General features: G+C 35.2%; 1 protein-coding gene across 16 annotated transcripts in view; it reads left to right on the forward strand.

The window, feature by feature from the left end:
• Positions 1-12,240: 12,240 nt before the first annotated feature.
• LOC131029220 (uncharacterized) overlaps positions 12,241-16,665 on the forward strand; it is a 36,768-nt gene continuing 32,343 nt past the window's right edge. For 5 of the 16 annotated variants that reach the window (XR_009371948.1, XR_009371938.1, XR_009371944.1 and 2 more), the window contains exons 1-2: positions 15,744-15,805; positions 16,586-16,659. Coding sequence is in view for 4 of the 16 variants with exons in the window: in XM_059218136.1 (XP_059074119.1) it covers positions 15,073-15,113; positions 15,249-15,340; positions 15,728-15,805; positions 16,586-16,659 (285 nt within the window). In the remaining 12 variants the exon portion in view is untranslated. The other 11 variants (XR_009371943.1, XR_009371946.1, XR_009371933.1 and 8 more) reach the window with 9 other exon arrangements.

The following is a 16,665-nucleotide window of genomic DNA, read 5'->3' on the forward strand; positions in this document are numbered from 1 at the left end:
GGAAGACATTGAAGAACAATAGGAGATTACCGACTGAAGATTGGCTTGTACTCCTCCCTTGAGAGTTGGGTATGATTTCATATTGTTTTCATGTCCTTACATAAGCTTTGATATATCATTTATTCATGCTTTAGATCACATTGCATCTTGATTTAGAGCATTGGCATTATCATTTACAAGCAATTAGGGTTTACTTTCTAGGTTGCTCTAGTTTGCTTTCTTGCATTTTGGACCTTGCACACACACTAGGTCTGCACACACAATACATTTTACAAAACAACTTGGCTATTCGCGGAGGTGGAAATCACCGAAGCGGGGGTTTGACTAAGGCAAAACCCTATATAGCCGCCCCTTCCCCTTTTCAGATATTATTGCAGGTTTCGGGACTCGGACGACGCCGTAGGTTGCAGATCCGGAAGAAGCAGACTGAGACGGGCCTTCCCACCAAATTTCAGAACAAAAGACCAGGACAGGGGCGTGGGGCGCCCTGGTCCTGCCAGGACAGGGGCGCTGGGCGCCCTGGTCCCTTCTGGGCGCCCTGGTCCCTGGGATAGGGGCGCTGGGCGCCCTGGTTCGACAACATTTTCAGCATTTTTGACAGCTTTTTCCAAAGTGCAAAAACAGCAGTTTCCGGAGCAGTTTCAGGGGCAGAATCAGGACAGTGGCGCCCGCGCCCCCGTCCCGAACATTTTCAGTCAGATTTTAACTCCGGGTACGCACTTGCATTCTTATTTCATCCTTGTGTTTACAACTTTCCATCATTTAAGTTCAATTCTGCAATCTTGTCATTAGTTCCTACTTGCATTTTGAGGTTAGGGACTGAACTTGCATCATTTTATCTTTCAATTTCAACAAGGGAATAGAAATCCTAATAGATATCCCGTGGCTCTCTCTTTCACAAAAAGAAGTAGCCAATTGTGCGATATCTCTAGGCTCTTTCGTATTCCGTAATGTGTGTCAAAAGGTAGGATTAGGGCATGTTAACCTAGTCTCGCTTTTTCCCCTACACAATATGTTAACATGTTTGATTTGGTCACAATGTTGTTATCTTGATAAAGGACAAATAATGTTGAAAATTCTTGTTGTTGCCAAAGTCTAACAAAAGATCTAATTTATTGGAAGCACATTGTTCCTTGTGTCTCATCTGAAACCAACTAAATCCATAGAATTTATACTTTATTGTGAAGAAGGATGGAACTTTATTGCGGATCGACGATGCAAGTGATCTTTTATTGTGGATTTGCGTGAAAAGAAAGAGGAATGAAAATACGATGCTCCTCAAAACATGTGATGCTCAGGGTTCCACTTCCATCACTAGATTTAGGATTTTTTCCCTTAGTTATAGATTGGACCTTATTTAATATAGAAAGAAAGGGGTGAAAAAGGTTTATTATGGATGGCGAACTAATCTTAAGTAGATCAATAACAAGCCATGATGGGAATGAGTAAATTTATTATGGAATGATAGGTTATGAGTGTGTGCAAAGTAAAAAGGGTGAGATTGAATCCTGAAGGAGGGAGGAGAAAAAGTCTCTACACATGGTGCCATTAACCCGGTTTTCACCATGGTACTTGCCCGGGGTGCCACCAAATTGGTTTTCACCATTGGATAAATTTATTTCTCTTTACTTTTTTCGATTTTTTAATTTTTTTTTGTTACAAGGCGCTTGTTTGCCAGGTTTTCACCAAGACACCATTTTTATTTTTTTATTTTTTGTTTATTAGGATACTCTGAAAAAGTATGTGTAAAACCTGTGAAGGTGCATGCTATTGATAGGATCTTCTAAAGGTTCTATGTTTGGTGTTGAGGGTTAATATGCACCTGGTCCATATATTGTTGTGATGACATAAGGGCCAAGCCAATTTGGTTCAAACTTATCCTTTTTCTCTCTATCTTGTTGATTCTTAGGAATTTCTCTGAGTACTAAGTCAACAACCTCAAATGTGTGAGGCTTTACCTTGTGATTATAACCACAACTCATATGTTGTTGATATGCCTTGAGATGATTAAAAGAAGTTTGTCTACGCTCATCCAATAATTCCAAATCTTGTAAACAGGACACACTATAGTCTTCATCATTGATAATATTGCGCAAAGAGACCCGTAAGGATGGTAGCTCGACCTCGGTAGGCAAGATGGATTTTATGCCATAGATAAGTGAGTAAGGAGTGGCTCCAATGGGTGTGTGAACACTTTTACAATAGGCCCAAAGTGTAGGATTAAGTTGGATATGCCAGTTATGACTAGCATCATCAATTATCTTCTTGAGGATTCTGAGGATAGTTTTATTGGATGCCTTAGCTTGACCGTTACCTTGAGGGTAATATGGAGTAGAAAAGTGATGATGGATATGGAATTGATCACAAATCTCATGAAAATACTAATTCTAGAAAGGAAACCCATTGTTTGTGACAATGGAGAGGGGAACACTACATTGGCAAATGATATAGTTGAGGATAAAGGTTGTGATCTACTTTCTGGTGACTTGGGTGAGAGGAACAACCTCAATCCACTTCATGAAATACTCTGTGGTTGTGATGATGAATTTATGGCCATTGGAAGGAGGGTGAATCTTATCCATGAGATCAAGACCCCACTAGCAAAAGGACCATGGAGTGGTGATCAACTGAAGTTCTTGTGAATCTTCTTTTCAAGCCTTTTTAGTCACATTACAGTCCATTTTATCTTAAGTTTAGCCTAATTTTAGAGGGAGTTGCTTTCCTTTTTTGAAAATCCTTTGTCAGCAATTTTTCTTCACGGTTTAGCGATAGCTGTTGGATCTTTTATATCTGCCTGAACTTTATCTCATTCTTTACTGCATGTGCTTTGTCGCTAATCCGTGAAGATTAATGCTTGATCATCTTTTCATTGCGGTATAGTGATGGTCGTCGATCTTTCTCTGATTTGCCAGCTCTTTAACTCACCCAGACCGCTCTTCTGTTGGGCACACCATTCAGTCGCTGGGTCGCGAAGAATAAATGTTGTGCAATTTCCCATTGTGGTTCAGTGACAACCGTTGGATCATCTTCAATTTGCACGCACGTTAACTCACCCTTTTGTCTCTGTGCCCTACCTCGTGTCAACCTTTGGTTTGCCCAAAATCCACCGAGGTGCCACCTAACCTGCCACCTGTTTGCCACCTCAACACCGCTGGACCCACTACCGGTCCTTGGCTCTTCTTTGTTGTTGGGTTGCGATGGGTAACCGTCGTGCTTATTCTCATTGCAGATCAACGACCACCATCGATTTTCAAGTCAACCGCTTGATCTTTAGGGTCCTTGGTTTCTTAACCGCCGCCACTTCACCGTCTGCACTATCTATCTGCCTAAACTTTCTACCTTAACCGTCTGCTAGCGGTTGGTCGTGATGAATAAACATCGTGCACTTTCCTATTGCGGACTAGCGACAATTGTCAAATCATTTCCAACTTGCTCGGTTATTAACTCACTTGTAGACCACTACCACATATGACTTCCTGATTTGCCTGCACATCTAGCTAGCCACCATCTGACTTTCCACCTTATCCGCCACTTCACTTGCCAACATACCTTAGGCTGGACCCACCATTGAACCTTGCCCGCCTTGCCACTGAGTTGCAATGGGTAATTGATGAGTGGTTTCCCATTGCAGATTAGCAACCACCGCTGGATCTTTTATATCTGCCTGAACTTTATCTCATTCTTTACTGCATGTGCTTTGTTGCTGATCCGCGAGGATTAATGCTCGAGCTTATTTTCATTACAGTACAACAATGGTCGTTGATCTTTCTCTGACTTGCCAGCTCTTTAACTCACCCGAGCCGCTCTTCCGCTGGGCCCACCATTCAGTTGCTGGGTCGCGAGGAATAAATGTTGTGCAATTTCCCATTCTGGTTGAACGACAACCGTTGGATCATCTTCAATGTGCACGATCATTAACTTGCCCTTTGTCTTTGTGCCCTGCCTCGTGTCAACCTCTGGTTCACCTGGAATCCACCTGGGCGCCAACTAACCTGCGACCTGTTTGTCACCTCAACACCATCGGACCCACTACCGATCCTTGGCTCTTCTTTGTCGCTAGGTCGCGATGGGTAACTGTCGAGCTAATTCCCATTGCGGATCAGTGACCACCATCGATCTTCTTGTCAACCACTCGATCTTTAGGATCCTTGGTTTCTTAAACGCCGCCTCTTCACCGTCTTCACTATCCGTCTGCCTTAACTTTCCACCTTAACTGCCTGCTAGTGGTTTGTCGTTGGGCCGCGATGAATAAACATCGTGCACTTTCCCATTGTGGACCAACAACAACCATTGGATCATTTCCAACTTGCTCAGCTATTAACTTGCCTGTTGTCCACTGCAAAGTGTCACTTCCTGATGTGTCCGCACATCCAACTGGCCACCATCTGTCTTGCCACCTTATCTGCCACTTCACTTGCCAACTCACCTTTGGCTGGTCCCACCATAGGACCTTGCCCACCTTGTCGGTGAGTCGCGATGGGTAACTGACGAGCAGTTTCCCATTACGGATCAGTGGCCACCATTGGATCTTCTGCCCGACCGTCAGATCTGCCCGAATTGCTTGGCCTTTATCCCCCATCTTCACCAGTATGGTTTCCTTGGGTTGCGCATGCGTAGGGCACTCTAGTAATGATGATGTGACACTCCTTATGCGATTGAAGGCAAAATTACTTTTTGCTTGTTTGCATTAAGGTGGCGGTAATTATTACATAGATCATCAAGATCGCTCCTTTAGCATCCTGACCCTCCGATACCGATCATCTACTTTTATTTTGCATTCCTCTACGACAAGATGAGTTGTATCTCATGAAGCATTAATGCTCCTGGTCTATTTAGTTCATATGATCGAAGTCCTAGCTCATCTTTCTTGTAGCACAGATGGATACCCCACTCAGACTTCTAGGGCTCAAACGACAGGTGGCCTTTGTAGGGGAAATCAAAGCAGAGAGATTGAGGGGCATTCTGGTTCATTCGAATCCCCTGGTTATTGGAGCTGTTATGAAAACCTTGGGGAGGGATTATATTTTAAATGGGGACCAGACTAGAGCTAATGCAGACATTGCAACGATGTTCTTAGCAATAGCCATGCATCTTGAGAAAGACAGAAATGTAGTGTTGAAACTCTGTAAAAAGGTCTTCAAGAAGGAAATATTGGGCAAGTTAGAGAGGGTGGTGGGCAACATTGATGAAGAGCTCACAGTTCCAAAGCCTTGGGATTACGATATCCTTATCAGGATGAATAATCCGGTGCCATGATTCCCTATTCTGGCTATAGAGGATCCTTGGGCTTTTGAAGCCTATAGCCCAATTAGGAGCAGGAATTTCTCCTTTCTTTTATGGCTCTTGCAGGTTAAAAAGCCTCTGCGCGACAAATGGTTTATTAAATATCTTGAAGTTGAGAACATTACAGTGATCTCGGACGAGGTGCCAATTCCTCCCTCTCCTGCCTCCCCCTCTTCAGTAAAGCCAGACAGCTCGGGAACCATGGACCCTCATGGGTGGGGAAGGAAACGATGAGGCTTCAATCGCAGGAGGGCCCATTTGATGTTTATGGTTCCTTGTTTTTTTGAAAGATGGATTGGTAGCTAGGTGTTTGTCTTAGGTTTTTTGTCTAACTTTCATCTTATTTTAGACTTATATTAAAGACTTATGGATGCTTAGTTAATATGTGGAATCTTTTATGTGTTTTAAGACTGGTGGACTGTTTAGAAGCTATTGTCTGATCAAGTCTTCTTCTAAGGATCTCTTTGATTTTCATATCCACCAGCATCTCTATAAGGAGTTAGGTGATTTTTAGATCCTCCTGGCAACAAATTGTGATAAAGATGTAGGTAGTACTTTGGATTTGAAGTTAGTTCTTTCCAATTCTATAAGCTAATGACCTTTAGCGGCTATTCTGGTATAAGCGTGGCATCATGGATGGGGGTTTATTTATTGGCTAACATTTTTTGTAGTAATCTATTGTATGGCAGGGCTAAAGGTTTCTTGCAGGCATTGTCACGACAAGATTAAGGGCTCAATACCCTAGAGGGAAGTTGTCATTAATAATCATATGGGTAGTTACATTTCAAGTTGTTGTTAAAATTTTAAAACATAATAATTTTAAACATTCTAACGACGATCTTGGTTGAAAGGCATGATAAGGTTCTTATGCAGAATAATGGACTGGTCTGTTCCAAATCTGGCAAGACAAGAACTCAGGTTAGAGCTATGTTTGGATCATGATCGAGGACATCATTATCAGGGAAGGGTCGAATCACAGCACATAGGAAATCTTAGATGATCTTTAAGTATTCTTTCATATAGATTAACCTGGATGTGAATTATCCAGGGATTCATGTATCATGTTCTTTATTATTAGCTTTCTGTAGCATTAGTTTTTTCATCCATTAATGGATCTGGGCTAGACCGGAGGTTTTCTTCCCTCCATTCTTTCCTACCAATGCTCACACTGAATGGAGGTGTAATTATCTTGTTTTTTAATTAATAAAATTTCTTTGGCTTTGGCCTTTTACTGATAAAAAAAATAAAAATTACGTTGAATGAAATTTTAATTTTTAATTTAAAAATAAAAATAAACGTTGATTTGCTTTATGTGGCCATAGAAGGAAATAAGAGGAGAGGGAGTGGGGAAGTGGGCCCACGGGCTCTTTCAAAATATCATCTACAGCTCTTGGAGACCTTTCCAACGAGGTAAACGGTTCATGATTTTGAGTCCCGAGTTGAAAGTTATGCCTAGTTGAAGTTAGGATAAAATTTCACATAGTTTTTTGAAAATTTCATAGTTTTTAGATTTTATTATGTAATGAACAAATGTGATTGTTGGACTTCGATTCTCAAGGGGTTTTTGTGACCCTTGGAATCTCATGAACTTCTATATGTTGAATTTTCGAATGGAATAGATTACTTTTTGGCTTGCTTCAATTCTATGTTTTTCTTGTTCTTGTGAACATAATTTACAATACAACAGGTTCTCACTCAGGTATTGTCATCTAAATCCATATTTCGGATCAAGAAGAAAAAAAGATTGTGGACTATTGGCGGGAAATCTAGACAGAGCTACTATGATGGAGGAAGATCTCTCGTCTTCCTATAGTAGCTCATAAAAGCATTACAAAGCCTCCTTTCTATGTTTGTTTTGGGAATATATAATCATTAAATTTCACTAGACTAAATCTTGTAAGCCACGTTACAAATACATTATATACTAGTTCTATAATCATAAGTTTTACTAAATTTAAGAATCCAATTCAAAAAATATCAAATTTCTAATATATATTTTTAGATTTATTTTCTTTGTTTTAGAGCCACTGATTGAGTACAAGTTGTAAATTGCATTTTAAAGCCAACAATAATACAACTCCGCACAACTACAATATTTTCAATCATATATTACCAAGTTTGAAAAAAATATAATAACTTGAATAGATTTGTTAACTAGTGCTCCAACCAAACTAAGTGTTGTGGGAAATTACGACAATTTTATTAGTTTCGACAAGATACTTATGCATCCATTGGATGCATTTGTAGTTTTCAATTGACCAATCAGATTGTAGAATTTTAAGAATTTGATTACAATTATAAAGTTTCAATAATTATAAATATTTAAATAATTTAAATAATATAATTTATTTGTTATCTCATTGGTTAATAAGAATAAGAGTCATTGGTAAAATTATATTTTTATTAAAAATTTAATCAATTGGCAAACATTATATAAGGCATCAATTTAATTTTTTGTACAACATTTATTAGTTCCTGCCGCTAGGCAGGATACTTACGCATCCGTCTGGTGCATTTATTTTTTTCAGTTAACCAATCAGCTTTCAAAATTATTAAGAATTCATATGAAGTTGTATAGTTTGAATGTTAATATATATATTTAAATAATTAAAAAAAAAACATTTAACTTGTTTCTTATTGGCTAATCGGAGTAACAGTAGCTGTAGAAATTATATTTTTTATTAAATTTATTTGAAAAATTTAATAAAATTTTAGAACTTTGTATTATTTCAATTTTTCATAAGCATTTATTATTGATAGTTGGCAATCGTATGACATGTTTGGCTATCGCATCACCAGAAAATATGCAATGAATGCAAGCAAACTGGCAGATGTACAGATACAATCTCCGAACCTCTGCAAAAATCTTTTGCATTCAATGCTTATTGAATGCTTTATGCGGAATTGATATGTTTCAAGCATTGAGAAATTAATATGTTTCAGGCATTGAGAAATGCAATTTATGTGGTTAATATTTTCCCACTGAACAATGAGCATAGCATTAGTTAGGTCACAGTAGTTTGAGCTTGGTAACAGGATTGATCAGGTATTGACTTCTTCATTTGTTATTCAAATTTTGTTTTAAAAATTCTGCTTTATTCAATATACCTTTGTTTGTCTTTCAAGCTTTGTTTTAAAAATTCTGCTTTATTTTCGAAGCTAACTTGTAGATTTTGGTTCTGATATGTCAATTTAATTTGTTTGCTTAAGTTTTCCAGATTCCTATTTTGCAGGCACTGTAGATCATCGCAACAAATTCTCTTAAAGTTTGCTGAGATTTCCCTCTCGATAAGATCTTGGTTATCTAGATGTAAAAAAAACTTTAAATCTTTGGCTGTAAACATTGTAACTTGAATTTGGCATTGGCTTTGATAATTTTTATTAGGTTATAAAATAAAATAAATTTAAATTAGCGTTTGAATTGATTTTTCTTATCACTTGTGTTGCAGCGCAACCCATAATAGACAGTTGTAATTTGAGACAGCTAGTGGCATTTTTACCAGCGCCATTTTTGGCTTCGGTCAGTTTCCTTCTTGATTTTATTCATAGCTGTTTGTAATTTCATGGTTTACATGTTCAGTTCCAATGTATCTCCTCAAACATAAATATTGAGAATGAAATCTATTATTAATCAGATATTCCAACCCCCTCTGTAAAATATGTTTATTCTGCAAATTTTTAGAATTACCATGCTCTTCATTGTCTAAAGCATCTCTAGAGATCTCAGGTTTGCAAAACATTCCCTCATTCTCAAGGAAAAAAGGCTTCTAATGGCTCAAACACATTTGCAGTGGATTTTGATGCAGCCTAAACAAGAGATATATCAAAATCAACCAGCTCAGAAGAATTCTGAACTTCTTGTTGCACCGTTTTCTCAAAACCCAACCCTTGAAACTGATATAGATTGATAATAGGATAAAGAAATAGATGTCAGCATCCCATCACCAGACTGGAACTGTAGTTATTAGAATAACACCTGAACAACATACATAAATGAAATACAACTTTCCAAATACAAAAACAATTTCCAACTACCATCTATGGTATATCACCCCACATCTCAACAGAACAAAAACAACTAAATTGTCTGAGATAAAAAATTTAGAAACTCCTTTTAGTTTTCTAGCTAGTGAGGCTCAGCCATCAAATACTCATACACACCAACTAGAACACCAAGTCCAAAGCTTGGGTATTTATAAATTCTTCTCTGTCATGGATGTACTATTTAGCAGGAGCCGATCAATCTTGCTGACCTGGAAATCACACATAATCGCAGAAGGATTTATGCCACTTTTGCAATTTCAAGTAGCAATTTTATTTTTTATTTTTGAACTGGTAGACATAGGTGCAAATCTCAGAAAAAATTGTAATGTAGAAGCTAGAGCTGCAAATTTCATGCTTCGCAGGATGGCTATCTGTAAATTGCTATCAAAAAATCTAGGAAGAAGTTGCTGAGAAAATCATCCAGGCCACTCCATGGAACCACTGTACTCTAGATTTTGATTTTGCTATTGAACTAGAACAAGAGGTCAAAAACTAGAGGTACAAAATTTAACAAAAAGTATGCAAAGTAATAATACATTTGTAGGATTCTACAAGGGACTCTCAAAAGCCAATTAATTTCCTGCTTCCTCGTAAACTAAAAACTTGTCTTTACCTTTACGGGTACCTTTACTTGAGGGGCAAGTCTTTGAATCTACCCAAAATCGAATAGGGAAAACCTTCTAGTAAGATCTACATTTTGATTTTGTTTTTGGAGCCGATGACAACTTCGAGTTCAACTACTAGCAGCCATTCGTTAATCATCTAGTTAGAATCCTTCCCCTAGATAGGCTCTGCCAGCAACCACCATAGATTGCCATCGGTAGTGTGTATTGTCACTGATACCCAGGGATTTGTCCAAATACCTATCACAGTAGGATATCCGCTACTATATAAAAAATTCCTCTCCTGTGGACCTTAAAAGAACATATCTGCAAAAGCTGAACAAACTAATTGACGGAATTCTTTGCAGTCAACTTCTCAACAATATCTCCAGTTGTAAAGAAAAGCATTATCAATTCAGGCACCAATACCTCGGGTCCATATAAATTCCCCATACTATTATTGTCTTTCTCCACCTTTCGGTCTCCATATGCTCTAATTGATTTCTAGTTTTAACATGAAGAAGTCACCCTGAAAATTCAAGAATTTTTTTTATCCTTATGCCAAAACTCTTTAAATGAAGGTCAATTTTTAGAGGATTTTCATAAGTAAACACTAAGGCTTCAACCCACTAGAAGGACCTTATTATTCCAATAAGCTCCATTTCCAGCTGAATAGTGCAAGAAGCTGGGACTGCGCTAGCATCACAACAGAAAAGAACTTGCTCTCCAGACTTCGGCTCTCTTTAGCTTAAACACATATCTGCTCTACTAATTTTCTTTGATCTTATCTACCTGGTGTTTCTTCATATTCAACCAAGCATATACTTGTTAAATTTAGCTCATGGAAGTAACCTTGAGTCCGGTGAAGCCAGAGAAAATTGCAAATTTGAGCACCTGGATCCTTTCTTTAATGGTTAAATGTATTCTCCATACATGTATTCTCTGTATACAGCCAGCTCTTTTTCCTTTACCATAAATGGATTCTATGGGAGAAATGAATGCCCATTCACATGTCCTGCTGGCTCATTGTATGAATAACAGCTGTTACAAAACAAAATGATGCGTCTCAAAGTTTTCTAAAGTTACTAATTTACTTTATTTTTTACTTTGCTTGCATCATTTAAAGCTTTTAATAAAGGGTTTTAAAAAATATTCCTTAAACCATGTACGGGAAATGGGAGTCTTTTTAATTAACTTAATTTTGCTTTTTATTTACTATTGAATACTTGCTGAAGAAAACTTAGGAATAGACTCATTATAATTAAGGTTTAATTTTTACATTTTTATTTTATATTTTATTTTTTATATAATTAGAATTAATTAATTAATTATTAATAGAAAATAAAATGAAATAAATTAGAATTACATTTTTTATTGTAATTATTTTTAATTGAAATAATAAATTAAATCATAAGTTTAAAAACGTATTCCCCTCTTTATTGTGGCAAGTGGGTTATGTCATTGAGTTTGTACGCTTATACATTTAATATTTTTTTAAAATTTAAAATGATTTTATTTTATTTTAAGTGTTTTTCTTATTGATGAAATTATAATTTATAATTTGTAATTTTAACTATTATATTGAAAGATACAAATAAAATAAAATAAAAAATAAAAAAATGAAAAAATGAAATCTATTCAAAAGTAAAAAGCTAGTTTGTAATTCATTGACTTATTTGATTTCACCTCCTCTCTTAAATTAGTAATGGTGATTTATTGTAATGGTGATAATTTTGTTTGTAAAGTGATTGTTCATTTAAAACACATCACCGTTAATAAAAATGTTAATAGAAAAATCTCATGGTTTTAGGTTTTCCACCTTCTAACTTTTATATTCCTTAACGAATAATCTAATATATATAGTGACATCATGACTCAATCCACATAATATATATATTTTGTAATAATTTTTCAATTTTCATTGAACTGTATATTATTATTATATAAATTTTGTAATAAATTTTAAAGTTTCATTGAATGTAATAACATTTTTATTTTCATTGAATTGTGTATTATATAAATTTTGTAATGAATTAATTTTAGTTGAATTATGGATAAAAATTTAAGACATTCAAAATTAATTGTAATAAATTTATTGTAATTGCTAATCTTAAACTAATATTCATTAACAACAATATTTATATAATCTAGTAACACTCATTTTAAACAATTAAAATTAAATCTTTTCAACTACAAGAGAATTTTCTAATATTAAATTTTTTTTTTAATATATTAAATTAAAATGTGATAACACTAACTTCTCCTCTCCTTTCTTCTCCCTCTATACCTATCTCTCTTTAGCTCTCCCCCTCTCTCTATGTGCTTCTATCCCTTTCTCTCTATCCTTTTATCATATTGCCACATATACCTCTATTTCCCCCTCTCCCTCTCCCTCTATACCTATCTATCTCTTCCACTCCTTATGTACTCATCTCTCTCTCTCTCTACCTTTATCTCTCCCTCTACCTCTTCCTCTACCTCTTCCTCTCTATCTATCTATCTCCTTATCTATCTCTCTCTCTTTTTATTTTTATCTTTCCTCCACCTTTCTCTATCTCTCTATGTATTTCTCTCCCTCTCCCTCTCCCTCTCATTCTCCCTCTCTCCCTCTATTTCTATTTTTATTTACTCTAAACTAATTATACTAATGACAGGAACTTGACGCTTTGCGTCCTTGTTATAAGATGGCTGGCAAATGCACCGCAGGACAAATTATTAAATGAAATATTGCATATATCATTGAATTTGGACTTCAATTCGTTTTTAACTTTCGGAAACTGTATTTGCATTGGTGACAGAAAAATCTTTAGCTACGACAGGTAGAATAATTTTTTATTTGAATCTGATTTTCGTAGCTATTTTTTCCCCTCGTTTTTCTTTGGTTCCTTTGCAAGTTTGAAGAGTTATAGTTGAGGGGACTACAATTTTCATTTACAGTTATCATAGGAGAAAAATCTTTGGTGGAGCTTAGATTTTTTGGTTCAGGCAACCGTTTAACTATGTAATGCCTTTGAAAAAGTGCATTAGGTTATATATTTTAAATATATATGAAGGAACCCAACTCAACTCTGTATTTGGGGTTTTTCCTTGTCTGTTAGCTGCTCAGTCGTTCCTTCTCTAGGCTGTCCAACCCATATGCCCAAGCGCTAATGCCGCATATATAGCTCAAGTGTTTCTTCAGAGTTATCTTTTCAAATATTTAATTTTGTTTAGCTTCTTTTGCAGAACCTCCATACGAAATTTTGGCAAACAGTTGCCACACAAGCTACCCTTTAGCATACTTTGCAAAAATTTGGCATATTCAGAGCCAAATTTGGGTAGCCATTACAAAGATGCAAAATTAGGAGCTTAAGTTTTTTCCTTTTGGGTTTAAAACCCAATCTATACCAAAAAAAAATAACAAACAAATTTACTTTGTTTAACCCTAGCATGTGCGAGAAAAATATCGTGAGCATGGGAATGGTGAATTCGTGATCAGATGGTGATTGTCCATTAAAACAATGCTAGGCCAAGATTTAGAAGGCCAAGTCATCACTTACGACAAAGGTTCCAATATTGTCGTCCTTCATATCCTTTTCAAATTCGTTTTGGTGCATTCCAGATTTTTATTTCATTCCTTATTTTTTCTCTACAAGGAAGTTCCTATTTTTCTAGGGAAAATAATCGATGATTGTGAATTACCGTTGCAGATAGCAGACTAATCATAGAGTGACTAAAGTTGAACCAACTTGATCTCTTTAGGCCATCACATCTAATTATTTGATTAGAAAGCACTTGAATGCTGTTTTTATCTTGACATACAATAAGTTATTCTTACTCCCTGTACATTATAACAAAATGGATTACGTTATTATCATAATTGTTTCCTTAGGAAAGTTGTTACATTGCATTATGTCATGCTCTACTACAACATTTGTTGCTATATGTTCACTGACTTTCTACATGTTTATACACTTGATCCTACAATCTGAAGAACTATCAACTATTTTACGCCCCCTGTGAAACATGGCTTTCAAAAAGGACATGCAAACAAAGCTACCTGCAAACAAGTGCACAAGTTACATCCACACATTTTGATTGTTCGAAGTCCTCATCTTGCACCTCTACAAAGGTAGCCCAAAAAATTGATTCATGTCTTTATTGTTTGCTCAAAGCTATTATTTCACTCATGTTAGATATATCTGTTGCTTCTCTTCTATATTTTAGTTTACATGTGTTAGTTTTCATGCTAGATGAATTTCGTAGTAATTTCTATAATCATTTTCTCTCTGTGTATTAGGATTTTTAAATAGCCAAGAATGTACATCTAACAAATTTGACATGAAAATTATTTCCATTTGCATGAAGTTATTATTAACTTAGATTTTGTTCAGCATAACTCATGAAATATGTTTTATTGCAGGTAATGATCAATTTGCTCCCAGCACATTGAATTTTTTTAATAGATAAAATGATTCACTGTTCGCTTCTACCCACCGTTACTTTTCACGTGTCTATTACTCATCCATTATCACTAAATTAAACTCTTTCTTATTAAACTTTCTAAATGTTCCTCTTCTTGCATTCCCACTTCTTTACCATCATTTATCTTCTTTTGATATTGTTGACATCATTGTGAATTTCACAACAATTACATAGCACTGTACAATACACAACAAAATCAATTTTTACCAGCTGCACATTTTACCACTCCATCCTCACATCCAGAACATAAAAAAGGTCTGTTCTATGCACGATATGCATTTCTAAATACCTTTGTATGTACCATCACATCTTTACTTACTATTTTTATGTCAAATTGCAGCCCAGTTATATGATATTCTCTTTTAGTCTTTGCAAAATCAAACAAATAAATGTCTATTTGTTTGATTTGAAACCACTTGAACACTATTTTTATCTTGACATACAGTAACTTATTTCCACATAATTTCTATGATCACTCTATTTGTGTATTAGACTTTTTAAATAGGCAAGAATGTACATCTAACAAATTTGACATGAAAGTTGTTTCCATTTGTATGAAGTTATTTTTAACTTAGATTTGATTTAGCATAACTTTGACATTTACTCATGAAATATGTTTCATTGCGGGTAATGATCAATTTGCTCTCAACAAATTGAAATTTGTTTTTTAATAGATAAAATGTTTCGCTATTCGCTTCTACCTACCGTTACTTTTGACAGGCCTATTACCATCCATTATCACTAAATTAAAAATCTTCATTGTAATTTTTTTAAAATTTTCCTCTTCTTACATCACACTTCTTTACCATCATTTACTTTCTATTGATATTGTTGACATCATCGTGGATATCACAGCAATTACATGGCAGTGTACAATACACAACCAAATCAAGTTTTACCAGCTGCACATTTGACCATTGCATCCTCACATTCACAACATAAGAATGGTATGTTTTATGCACAATATGCTTTTTTAATGTACATCTAACAAATTTGACGTGAAAGTTGTCTCCATTTGCATGAAGTTATTATTAACTTAGATTTGATTTAGCATATCTTTGACATTTACTCATGAAATATGTTTCATTGGAGGTAATGATCAATTTGCTCTCAGAAAATTGAAATTTGTTTTTTAATAGATAAAATGTTCCACTATTCGCTTCTGCCTACTGTTACTTTTGACAGGTCTATTACTCATCCATTATCACTAAATTAAAATCTTCGTTATAATTTTTTTCAAATTTTCCTCTTCTTACATTGCACTTCTTTACCATCACTTAATTTCTATTGATATTGTTGACATCGTTGTGGATATCACAACAATTACATGACAGTGTACAATACACAGCCAAATCAAGTTTTACCAGCTGCACATTTTACCATTGCATCCTCACATCCACAACATAAAAAAGGTATGTTTTATGCACAATATTCTTTTCTAAATACATCTGTATGTACCATCACATCTTTACTTACTATTTTTATGTCACATTGCAACCCAGTTATATGATATTCTCTTTGAGCTCATTGCAAAATCAAACAAATAAAAAACTCATCATTTGATTTGAAAGCACTTGAATGCTATTTTTATCTTGACATAAAGTAAGTTATTTCCACATAATTTTTATGATCACTTTCTCTCTCTGTATTAGACTTTTTAAATAGCCAAGAATGTACATCTAACAAATTTGACATGTAAGTTGTTTCAATTTGCATGAAGTTATTATTAACTTAGATTTTGATTACCATAACTTTGATATTTGGTCATCAAATATGTTTTATTGCAGCTAATGATCAATTTTCTCTCAACACATTGAAATTTGTTCTTTAATAGATAAAATGATTCATTGTTCGCTTCTACCCACTGTTGCTTTTGACAGGTCTATTACTCATCCATTATAACTAAATTTAACTCTTTTTTATAAAATTTTCAAAATTTTTCTTTTCTTACGTCCCACTTCTTTACCATCATTTACCTTCTATTGATATTGTTGACATCATTGTGGGCATATCAACAATTACATGGAAGTGTACAATACACAACCAGATCAAGTTTTACCAGCTGCAAACTTTACCATTGCATCCTCACATTCAGAACGTAAAAAAGATCTGGTCTATACACAATATGCATTTCTAAATAGCTTTCTATCGACCATCACATCTCTACTTACTATTTTTATGTCACATTGCAGCCCAGTTTATGATATTCTCTTTGAGCTCATTGCAAAATCAAACAAATATATTCCATATACTTCTAATTTCCCAGGTAGAA

This window comes from Cryptomeria japonica, chromosome 3 (assembly GCF_030272615.1).
Source record: "Cryptomeria japonica chromosome 3, Sugi_1.0, whole genome shotgun sequence".
In the NCBI taxonomy this organism is placed as follows: Eukaryota; Viridiplantae; Streptophyta; class Pinopsida; order Cupressales; family Cupressaceae; genus Cryptomeria; species Cryptomeria japonica.